Below are 12,361 nucleotides of genomic sequence, written 5' to 3' on the forward strand. Positions count from 1 at the left end.
GTGGGATGGGGGTGGACTGGGCAACCCTGAGGGTCTGGGATTCGGACACGATACAGGTACAGTAGGTTAATGTGCATCAAATCTCTTCAATCCAGACAGCGTGATCAGCATGGGCAGCAGGTATCATGGGGCTGTGGGCACTGAGGTTGCAGTGCCCCGGGGCTGGGGTCTTGCCCCCCGACCTCTGCCGTCCAGTGCTGGGGCTGTGGGCTGTGGTGAGGGTGCTTTGGGCTCCTGCCGGGGAGAGGCAGGTAGAAGGGGAGGGAGGGGGGCAGAATGGGAGTGGCGGGACCTCAGGCACAAGGGGAAGGGCCAGGGGCTAGGCTTCCTGGGTGGCCAACTCACTGGCAGCCCGTGCTGATCAGAGAGTAGACAAATGATCGTCAGGCTTTGTGCTGACCAGGTCTAAGTCAGAGCAGCCTTGGGGCTGCTCTAATGTACATTCCGCTCCACATAGGCCCGGGTAAGCTGAGAATAGCTGTACTACAATGCATTCTGGCCATGGGAAGCAGGGCAGTTGAGGCCTTTCCACCAGCCAGGGAAGCCTCTATCTGCAGGCATCCTCTGTGTCATTCTTGTATCTGAGATTAGGAATATGAGATATCACTCTGAGGTCCTACTGTAGTTATGCAAAGTGTGGGCCATTAATGGTGGTTTAGAATCTTGATGGCTCCCATTAGCTAGGACAACTGACTGTAGATGGCTCTGTTTACCTGCAAGCCTTCACTGCATACGTGGGGGCCAGTCCTGAAAGAATGGAGGGGGGCTCACAGGACATGTGAACATGTCACATGATACTTGAATCCATCTTTAACCTGGTGCTTTTTCCATTTAGAAGGAGGGGTGGGAACCCAGAGAGAGAGCGAGAGGATTCCCGCCTTGTGCCAAAGATATAAAAGGGGGTGGAACAGAACAAAGGGGGCTGCCAGTCATAAGAAATCCCCGAGTTACCACCTGAGCTGGAACAAGGCTGTACCAGGGGAAAGGATTGGGCCCAGCCTGGAGGGAGTCCAGTCTGGGAAAGAAGCTTATTGGAACATCTCTCAGGGTGAGATTTACCTGTATTCCCTTTCTTAATGTATTAGGCTTAGACTTGCGTGTTTTGTTTTATTTTGCTTGGTAACTTATTTGTTCTGTCTGTTATTACTTGAAACCATTTAAATCCTACTTTTTATATTTAATGAAATCACTTTTGTTTATTAATTAACCCAGAGTAAGTGATTAATACCTGGGGGAGCAAACAGCTGGGCATCTCTCCCTATCAGTGTTATAGAGGGTGGACAATTTGAGTTTACCCTGTATAAACTTTATACAGAGTAAAACGGATTTATTTGGGGTTTGGATCCCATTGGGAGCTGGGTGCTGGAGACAGGTGACCTGCTGAGCAGTTCTGGGTTAAAGCGTTGAGCCGGGGACGTGTGCCCATTTGAGTGATTCATAGCAGGCATACGAGGCACCTTTGCGGGAGCCTTGTCCAGGTCTGCCATGGGTCAGCTCTCTGAACCCACCATCCCTGGCAGCGGAAGCCTGACCTTCCAGCCCCCTGCAGGCCTCGCTCTCTGTGTACAGGTTAGCGATAGACACTCCCAAAGCCTCTGAGCATCCCTCTGGAGTGCTCAGCCCGTTCCACTGAGCACATGCAGAACGGTGACTCTAATCCCACAGGCGTGGTCCACAGCAGCTTGTAAGATTCAATTCAGGCCAACCACTCTATTGAGAACACAGCACTTAGATATACAGAGAACAGGAATGAGTTTATTGTCAAAGAACAGAGATGCAAGCGAGAGTGAATAAATACTGGTAACACCCATTGTTTCATGTTCTCTATGTATATAAATCTCCCCACTGTATTTTCCACTGAATGCATCCGATGAAGTGAGCTGTAACTCACAAAAGCTTATGCTCAAATAAATTGGTTAGTCTCTAAGGAGCCACAAGTCCTCCTTTTCTTTTTGCAAATACTGGAAAGTAATGGTTACATAGAAAATAAAATCCTAACACTTTCTAGAGCCGGGGTTCTCACAAATATTTGGCAGCCTCAGAATGCGGCTCTGACAATACTTAACTAACTGCAGGAAAAACAAATAAATAAATTACATGTGCATATTTACAGAGGGATTTTTTGCAGACTCAATAATAAATATAAGGTACAGTTGTGTCTTATCTTTACTGGACCTAAACACAGAACAAACCAGTGCTTTGCACAGTCTTGTCTTTTTTGTTGTTCTTTTGCTTTTTTGGTCAAAGGTGGACGGCTGTACAACAATTCTGAACTAAATTTAAAAATGCTTTACATAACAGAAAGAATAATGACTAATAATGAAAAAACGTATCTGCCAATATGTCCAAAATTTCTTTCACAGACAAAAAAACCCAATCAACCTCGCCCAGTAATAATAATGATAATAGTAACAACAAAATCTGAGCCGTTGCTGTTGTCTTTTCAGCTTGGTTTTTGCATCATTTAACAGCTTGCTCCTCTGAAGCTCACCGTGGTAATTTTGTTCAACTTCCCTTGCACGAGTGCTGTAGGGACGTTGCACGACATAAATTTCAATTTGATGAATTTCTCTCTCACACTGCAACTTGCTCAGAAACGGAATCGGACGGCTTCGGAAACACAGGAAACTGCCTTTCCCCCTGGTGCTGAAGTGTTCATGTTTCTTTCTATGTTTTGCTTTTCTTAGCAGAAGGTCCCAGAGGAGCCACCTGCTGTCACATTCAAGGTCATTTTCTGGCACTAGATTATCTGAAATACTTTCTGATACCCAGTCACATTTTTAACTCTTTCACCTCCCCCCCCATGAACAATCGCAACCTACCCAAACACCACGCAGTGAGATTGCCCATAGCCCCTTACAGAGCTACAGTAACATGAGATGTAAACACAGTGGTTAGAGGTCTATAAAATCATGAGTGGTGCGGAGAAAGTGACTAAGGAAAAGCTATTTACTTGTTCCCATAACACAAGAACTAGGGGCCACGAAAGGAAATTAATGGGCACCAGGTTTAAAACAAATAAAAGGAAGTTCTTCTTCACACAGCACACAGTCAACCTGTGGAACTCCTTGCCTCAGGAGGTTGTGAAGGCTAGGACTATAACAGGGTTTAAAAGAGAACTGGATAAATTCATGGAAGTTAAGTCCATGAATGGCTATTAGCCAGGATAGGTAAGGAATGGTGTCCCTAGCCTCTGTTTGTCAGAGGGTGGAGACGGATGGTGGGAGAGAGATCGCTTGATCATTGCCTGTTAGGTTCACTCTCTCTGGGGCACCTGGTGTTGGCCGCTGTCGGCAGACAGGATACTGGGCTGGATGGACCTTTGCTCTGGCCCAGTATGGCCATTCTTATGTTCTTAGCCAAAGAATACACTTTGTGACTTGAAAGAAAACCACACCTATGTAGCTCAGCTCTGCCGGCATGGTACTATTTAAAAGGGAGCGCGCATTAGGATTTATGGCATTTAGAAGGCACCTTTAATACTTAACACCTCAGCGATTGTTGGGGCACTTTGGAGGCCCTTGTGGCTGCAAAACAATCAGCTGGTGGCTGCATTTGAGAAACGTTGTTCTGGAGCCTAAACGAACAAGGCTTTCCCTTACCTCATTTCCCCAGCGTGTGGCTGAGACTCCTTCTCATGAGATCACTCCCTCTCAGCTGCAGAGAAAAGCTTGACAATGTGACCCTGAGTTTAAAGGTTCAAAAGCAGAAGGCACGTACGAAGAATGCACAGTTTAAATGAGACACACTTATTGCTTGAGGGCCCCGCTGCCTGATTTTGAGATCTTGGCCAGGCTGACAAATGGGGACTTGGCTCGTTCAAGTAGGTGTGAGTTGTATAAGTGTCACTTCTAGGAGTCTCATTTTGAGCCCCCTTCCAGTGCAATCTCTTTTCCCATCACATACACCTCAGGTTTCCTACAGATCCACCGTCTTCCCATGTAGCACCGTGAGCTGCTGACCCCTTTCTCGTCATTCAGATGCGTGCAGTCACCTCCTCCTCTTATCTGAAACCTGCAACACAGAAGCCAGGGAGCTGCAGTCAGGCAGAGGCCGGGCATTTCACACCAGTCCCAGCCAGGGGAGCCCTTCTCCACAGTGCAGGCCTGAGTGCGGAGCAGCTACTCTCCCAGCCCCTCAGGAGCAGAGCTCAGGACAGCGGGGGCTTTGCAGAACCGCTGATTGTTCGTGACCTTCTATGCTGAGCAGCCCACAGGGGTGCTGGAGAATGAACAGTCCCCAGCAGGACGGAGAGAATTTGTTAGACTGATTGTCAAAAGGGACCGGTCCTCTAACAAGAGGAGCAGACCATCACCAGAACCAGACGACTGAGCAGGAAAAGCGGGGGGCAGGAGGGATCTTGCCTCCTTGAAACACACGGAGCAGAACCAAGATGACACTGAAAGAGGAAATTGCACTCAGGTGTTTCCTTTTCCATTGATCTATAACTCTTGAGCTTTCCATTGGGGATGGGGGAAAAAGAGAGTGTTGAAGAAGTTCCTTTGTGAAAGCATGTGTTCCCTGTTTGTAACCCTCACGTGACCCGCCCAGAGTTCATCTGGAGTGGAGGGTGGAGCTCTAGGGACAACATGCCTCTTGGGAGGTTTGGGAGGGTTCAGACCTGGTTTTGGGTCCTACAGCAGCTGATCTGCAGGGTCCCACCTCCTAAGGAGGGAACCAGACAGGGAGTCTACCCCAGGAGAGTGCCACAGAGGCCCGAACTCGGGACAGTGTCTGGTGGCTATTCAGACCCAGTGAGGCTGGAAGCAGGTGGGATCCAAAGGTTGGGTCCAATACAGCAGAATGGGGACTGTCCACTGGGGAGCCCTGACCCAGCGCCATAAGAGCCTGAGTTTTCAAAGTACTGAAGTAACCCAGACCAGAGAAGTGGGGGGTCTCCATCCCCCTCTAATGGCTGGCCTGCAAAAGAGCTTTATCAATCAGGGGGGGGTTTCAGTTAAAGAAGTGGATTCTTTCGCTCCTATGGCAGAGGCTCATGCTTCTGGTCCTGAAGTCCCAGGATTCAGACCCTGCTCCGGGCTCAAGCAGCGCTGGTTTTGTGATCACACTTGGAGCCCACTGAAACCCATCGCGGGGAGTTGGCTGGGCAGCCGTCACTACTGTACCCCGTTCCAGTGGGAGCCCCAGGCGTCCAGCACCTGTGAACCGCAGGCTCCTTTAACATCGGTGCCTTGCTGCGGATTCAGAGGCCTCACCAGCCAAGTCACTCAAACCGGCCGGCTGCAATCCCCAGCGGGACCTGCACCTGCCATGCAGTGCTCGGCATGCTGCCCTCTCCAGCAGCCACTGTTAACCTGAGCTCCCTGCTGCCTCCTTTCCCCGGGGGGTGGGGGGGGGTCAGACACCCCATGGACCTTGCTGAAGAGGGCTGGGGGAGAACAGCGAGTGTCCCCGCTGAAATCCCAGCGGGCTGCGAGGGCCCCTCTGGCTATGGCGGGCTCTGTCTCCGGCCCAGCACCGTGCTGCGGGGAGGAGCCGAGAGCTCAGGGACACGCCGGCTCCCGTCGCTCTCCGATACACGCAGGACGCGAACGGACCAGGGCCGGGGCTGGTTGTTTCACCAGCGCTGAATGGTGGATCTCCCTGAACTCAAACAGCTCAGACACCAGCATCCCCAGGCCCAGGGAACTAGTCCAGAGGGTGAGAGAGACTCACAGGTGGTTGAATTCGGTGCCGTTGGTCCATTTCCAGGGCTGACCCTGCTCCCTCCAGAGGCCGATCCAGTGGTCCCGGACACCCTTATGGCGCAGCAGGAATGCCTTAAAGAAACCTGCTGTCCCTCGGCTATCAGCCCCAGCTCCAGTGCTTCCCCCACCCCCACCCCTCCAGGGCTCTGTGCTGCAGAGAATCCCAGTCGCATATTCATAGAGTATCAGGGTTGGAAGGGACCTCAGGAGATCTTCTAGTCCCACCCCCATCCCCAATTAAATCATCCAACAGATTTTTGCCCCATATCCCTAAATGGCCCCCTCAAGAATTGAACTCACAACCCTGGGTTTAGCAGGCCAATGCTCAAACCACTGAGCTATCCCTCCCCCCATATTGAAGGGTGCTCAGTTTATTTTCAGCAGAGGGGGGGTGTTTGCCCTCCCTTTTGCAAAGTGAAAGATCACCCAGGCAGTATTAACCCTCCCCCTGCACAGAGCAGCCCCACCCCGGTGCTCCCAGTCACCCGCACCCCAAGTCCCCCTGGGCTGGGGGCAGCTGCTGGGTCTGAGCTCTCTGCAGAGACATCTCTTCTCACAGATCAGCCCCCGCTCATCACAGCAAGGCAGGAGGAGGGAGCGAGTCAAGCTGAAGTGGGAGGGGTCAATGTGAGAGGATCCCCTCCTCCCCCGCCTCCTCAGCTGGCTGCTCCTTTCCCATCCCCACAACAGGAGCACTGGCTGGGTTCTCAGTCCCACTCCTGCAGCCAGCAGGCCGGGAGATGCCTGAGCCAGCCCTGCCCTAGACAGAAGCTGCCTCCCTATTTGGGGAGGGGGGCAGCGGAGAATGGGCAATCCCTGTGATCACACACAGACAGTAGGGCCCTGGGCCCAGCCAGGGCTGGCGTTCAGCCGCTGGAAGTTCATTCACTCTGGCCTCCCAGCACGGGAGGGGTCAGAGCTGCTCCTCACCCCACGGGGCAGAGCCCAGGTCCTACTGCAGCAGCCACCGCTGTGCCAAGATCAGTGTACGGCAATTCGAGAGTCTCTCACCATTTCCTGCTCACTGTCGATCCCAGCCAGGGAGGCACCCGGTGCAGAGCAGCGGCTCCGGCTGTCAGTCCAGCTCCCTTTCGTCTCTGAGAAATAGTAGCATTTCCCTCGGGATCCCATCCAGCCGTCTGGGCATGAGGGGCCAGCAGGGGGGCACAGATCAGCTGATGAAAGCTTAGAGGTCAGCACTGAGAATGAGACAGTCACATGGAGGGTAAGAGTTGCATCGAGAATTGGGCATTTGACTGGTACAAAAATTGGTCAAGTGACCAGTCAAATCTGTCAAAGAGTGGTCAGATATTTTAAAATACCAATTTATCAGAATTGGTTACCTCCCGCCAGGAACAAAAAAGAGCAAGACATCATTGTCTCCAGTAGGTTTAGCTTTAGATAGATACGGATCTACCTAATTTTTTAAAAAATGTACTTCACTGAGTTATTTTAACTCAGAAAAAAAAGGCGAAACAATGATACCAAGTTCTGAAAAACACCAACGAGGCTCCCAGACGCAATCCGAAAGGCAGGCTGCCTCCTACCCCCAGGGCTCTCGCTGGAGTATTTGACTGCAGCCAAACAGGCAGTCAACTGACCGGCTTGCCAAGCCCACTGGGACCCCCAGCTGGGGCTGGTCCACGGCAATCAGACGCAGGGGGAGGGAGACGTTTGTCACAGTAAATTTGCCTGGCAAGAAGGATTCCAGGGACACTCCCAGCCTGGGAGGGACTGACACAGCTCAGAGCATTTCACCCCAGGCACAAGATCAACAGCTGGACGTTCAACCTCGCAACAAACAGCAGGTGAACAACTGAGAAGAACTTGGGAACTTCCACTCAGGGACATGAAAGCCACAAGAGGGCGCCAGAAACCACAGCCACGGGAAGTGACCTGTTGCACTGTGGGCCAGGAATGATGGAACTTAATTCACCTCCTACCTGCAGACTTTTCTCTCCCCAAACACAGCAGCAAGAAAGGCACTTTCTGGAAGCCCTCACGGCAGTGTAACCCTTTCAGAGCCATGAAAGAGCAGCAGTGGGGTCACCCATAAGTGACACCAAAGAGGATTTGAAAGGCCTGTCTAGTTGAGAGGAGTTGGAAACTCTCAAACCCCTCCAGACATTTTTGAGCAAATCACTTTTTTTTGCACCACAGTAAATCGGTAGCTGGTTTTCAAGCCTTCCCATGTGGCTGGTGCTCAGCGAGGAACAGACACTTGAAGTCTGGAAGAGTAAGGAAACGTGGCAGCGGTGATCAGAAAACGAGCATGTGCTCACCTCACTCACAAGGCATGTCTGACCCTGTAGATTTAACTGTGCAGTACACGGTAGCCCACAGCCCTCCGCTACTGAACTGAGCAGAGAAGTCAGTGACTAACAGTTGATGGCACAGGCTGTCTCCACCATCCATCTCCAGGTCAGATGCCACATGTTCTGCAGAGCTCCCTGCACCTGCAGGTGTGTAACCAACCCTAAGCTCACAGATTCCCACCTTACACAGTCAGAGCCAATGCTGCCCATTGCAACAGCCTGCCATTACAGCAGGGAGCTGGGATTCAGGGCCCATCTGTATCAGAGCAATCTGCACCAGTATAATTACAGTGACATCAGGGCAAACACCTCCTGGAGATGCGCTGGAGCAGTGTGGCTCACTCTGGTAACTTCCTGCAGCGAACTGCACCAAGGCAAGCTCCTTTGTGCACCAGTGCGGTGCGTCTCCTTCAGCGGTTTGCACCAATTCAACTGCACGGACGTCATGACATTGGCACAGAGGATTCCTAATGCAGACAGACCTGGATTCAATCCCCTCTGCCAGCTGCTAAACCCTCCTGGGGCCCAGTGATCAGATCCCAGGGCAATAAAGAAATCCCACCCCCGACAGTCTGCAGCACCCCCTACCCCAGACGACAGGGGGATACAGCAGGGTTCATGTTCACCGCAAACAGACGCCCTCTGCACGAGCATACGCTGTCTGGGCAGCCCGGGGGAGTGAATGGTGCTAAGGGACCCTTCATGGCCAAGCTCAGCAACTGGTGGGTTTCCGCACTGCGCTGGTGGAGGCGTCTCGACTGAGTTCTACGGCTCATTTCAATAACACTGCAGCACCTGCCGCCCGGCCACAGGCGTGACCTGAAGATCCAGGAAGGCCAGGCTGGTAACCTCGGAGCAACACAGGGAAGGCAAAGGGCTCAGGGATGCACTGCACCCTGTCCCACTGGACACCCTGGTCAGGGACTGCTTCATGGCGCATGGCAAAGGTGACTTGGGTCCAAAGTGCTCAGAGATGGGCTGGGGGGGCTAATGTCAGTCAGATCGTCCCGACACAGAGAGTGCCCAGGTGCAGGGGTCTGGGAGGGAGCAGGAGGAGGGTCGGGGAGGAAGATCCCCCAGGAATCCTCTGTCCCAGGGGCAGAAGCCAGACAGGCCGGGAGGAGAGAGTGAGCGTGGTAGGTCACGGGGGAATGGGATGCACGGAGATCGTAGATGGAGGGGAAGGGAGCAGGGCGGAAGCTGGGAACTCACCTGCCAGAGCAATGATGGCAGCGATCAAAGCAGACGATACAACCATCAGTGCAACCACAACTCCACAGGTTGGACTTTTCTTGCAGTTACAAGGAGGGTGTGAAACAGCAAGACCCGTCAGGCAGGGCTGGGAGGACACGTCTCACTGACAGCACCGGGGCTGGAGCTGCCCTGGAACATGCACCGTTCTGTCGATTGCTCCTTCCCTCAGACGCTCTGGGAGGGGATCCCGGCGGGTCAGGCAGACCCCCCCACCAAGGGCAGATGGAGGGTCCATGGCTCCCTAGGGCTACCCTGGGGCTGTTACCAAGATCCGGCTCTGGCTGGGTAGCAGGGCCTCAGAGCAGCAGCTGGGCCATGGTAAGAGCCGCAGCTGTGGGGAACTACAGACCTTCCCCCTGCTCTGGGCAGGGAGCCTGGGGGGAGGGATACGGACCTGGGGCTGCTCTCAGCCCCCCACCCCAGGCAAGTGGAGGGTCATCCACGGCTCCCTGCAACTGCCTGGACTCCAGCTGCCAGCCAGAGGTGGGGTGGGGGGACCTCAGGGGGAAGAGGAGGGGGAGGGGCGGGGCCAGTGACAAAAAGTGGGAGGGCCATGCCCCCTTCCAGCACCCCGGGCAGTCTCAGTGTCTCTCTCCAGCCTGCCCCCAGGCAGAGATGCCCCATTACCTGGGTTCCCTCCAGTCTCCAGGTGTCCATTGCCATTAACACACAACTCCTGCAGCGGCTCTTCGCTCTCAGCAACCCAGCTGCTGGCCCCATAGTCTCTCTCAGCGACACTCAGGCCACAGACGCTGCTGCAGGTGCTGGGCTGGGGTCAGCTCCTCTCTGTCTGAGTGGGTCCGATTTGGCAGCAGCAAAGCCGAGGCAGAGGTCCTGGCCCTGGCTCCCCATCCCTGCTCCAGACTCTCCAGCCGATCTGAAACCGAGAGGGACCAAGCAGGACAGGTCAGGGGTGGGGGAGGCAATCTGTGGTTTCTCGTTGCCTGCCCAGCAGCCCAACCCCCTGCCAGAGGGGGTGCCATGATGATTAAACCCCCTTAACTCCCATCAGCCCCTCTGCCCCCCAGGGCCTCAGAGACCTGATCTCCTACGGGCCCCGCCCACCCGTGACAGGCACCCAGCTGGGGGGTGAGGGAGAAGACCCTCCTCACACACACAATTCTCCTAGAAGTAAGTGTGAATAGGATATCAGAAGGGGACGGGGCTGCGGCTCGAAACAGCCCTGTCCCTGGCCCAGCCCCCTCCTGGCAGGGCGGGACTTGAACCAGCGTCCTACGCTCCTTTGCCTGGCCCCTCCTTTCCCTTCCGGAGGGGGCTCTCTCGAACTCCCCCGGCCTTTGGCCCGGGGCCCGCCCCCCGAATCGCCCCCCTTTGACCCAGAATCCCCGCCCTTCGGCCAAGAACTGGCCCCCGCTGCTGCGCTGCCCTCCCCATGCAGTCCCCAGCCCCCGCCCGAGCCCTGGCCCCCATTCGGGCCCGCGGTGCCCCCTCGCCCCAGCCCGCCTGTGGCCGTAACCGGCCCGCAAACCCCGCCACGCAGTGAGCGAGCCACCAGCTTGGTGTAGCTAGTCCAGGAATGCTATACGCTCAGCCTGGAATTTACCTGGACAAGTGACACAGAGGTTAAAGCCACCTGTGCCTTGTCTCTACTAGGATTTTACATCAAGTTAGCTATCTCCGTGTAAACACACTTTTGCAGTGAAGACAATGCCTGGGAGACTGCTACCTAAAGCCCCTAACTTCTGGTTGAGCTAGACATTATTTGCAACATTTAAGAGCCCACTGATTGAAAGAGGTTAAACACACACAACATTTCTCCATTTTATCTTTGTGCAACTGACAGCACTCTGTGTAGTCAGGTTTCAGAGTAGCAGCCGTGTTCGTCTGTCTTCGCAAAAAGAAAAGGAGGACTTGTGGCACCTTAGAGACTAACCAATTTATTTGAGCATAAGCTTTCGTGAGCTACAGCTCACTTCATCGGATGCATAAAGTGGAAAATACAGTGAGGATGTTTTTATACACACAGGCCATGAAAAAATGGGTGTTTATCACTTCAAAAGGTTTTCTCTCCCCTCACCCCACTCTCCTGCTGGTAACAGCTTATCTAAAGTGATCACTCTCCTTACACTGTGTATGATAATCAAGGTGGGCCATTTCCAGCACAAATCCAGGGTTTAACAAGAATGTCTGAGGAACGGGGGGGGGGGGGGGGGGGATAAACAAGGGGAAATAGGTTACCTGGTATAATGACTCAACCACTTCCAGTCTCTATTCAAGCCTAAGTTAATTGTATCCAATTTGCAAATGAATTCCAATTCAGCAGTCTCTCGTTGGAGTCTGTTTCTGAAGTTTTTCTGTTGTAATATCGCAACTTTCATGTCTGTCATCGCGTGACCAGAGAGTGAAGAAGAGTGAAGCCTGTTGATTGTTCTTTAGCCACTTGGATGTGCTGCAGTGCAGCTGCTCACAACGCACATAGAGGCAGGGGTAGGAAAATGGCAGTCCAGCCTTAGAGTTGCCACTGGCCAGGTAGCCTGGACATGAGGAGGGAGCAGGGCCTTGTCAGATGCACATCTGATGCTCTTGGAAGTTGGTTTGCAGAATCAGACCCCCAGAGAAGCATTCACCAAATCTTTGGAAGCTGTGCACTGCTTCAGGGCAATACAATCAGTCATGTCTCTCTCCCCCCACACCCTCCACATGTGTATTCGTCAAGACCTAATCATCGTTATTTATACCTCCTCTGTACCCCTCTAACTAGTGCTTCATACACATCCCCAGGGGAAGGGGAGGGCAAATGAGTGCACCCCACGCTCAGAGAGACACTGACCTGGAAGCGATTTCTAGACATGGTTGAAAATCTTTTCCAAAGGAAGGATTGTCTGTAGAAAAGTGACTATTTTGGGGGGGGTTTCGTGAAAGATTGTCAAGACTATAGGAATTTCCTGTTTTCACAATATTGTTCTGACACTTTTAAAATCAATCTTTTGTTCACTATATACTCTCTTCCATGCCTCTACCCCCTGTAACCCAAAACCTGAGTTTGTTTTGGGTTAAAGCGGGTGGAGGCATGGAAGAGTAGCACCCATGTTAGTCTGTATCTGCAAGACTAACACTGTTTCA

At 53.1% G+C, this 12,361-nt stretch overlaps 1 protein-coding gene and 1 pseudogene across 1 annotated transcript; one reads left to right on the plus strand and one right to left on the minus strand.

The window, feature by feature from the left end:
• Positions 1-12,361, plus strand: part of LOC141998040 (zinc finger protein RFP-like) — a 338,200-nt pseudogene that overhangs the window by 133,401 nt on the left and 192,438 nt on the right.
• LOC141998788 (C-type lectin domain family 2 member D-like) lies at positions 3,861-12,089 on the minus strand. The gene is made up of 6 exons (XM_074971772.1): positions 12,069-12,089; positions 9,905-10,046; positions 9,236-9,334; positions 6,720-6,907; positions 5,677-5,780; positions 3,861-4,014 (listed from the first exon to the last, which is right to left on the minus strand). Exons 1-6 carry the CDS (start codon positions 12,087-12,089, stop codon positions 3,861-3,863), a joined length of 708 nt encoding a protein of 235 aa, XP_074827873.1.

Source organism: Natator depressus, chromosome 14 (genome assembly GCF_965152275.1).
Source record: "Natator depressus isolate rNatDep1 chromosome 14, rNatDep2.hap1, whole genome shotgun sequence".
NCBI lineage: Eukaryota > Metazoa > Chordata > Testudines > Cheloniidae > Natator > Natator depressus.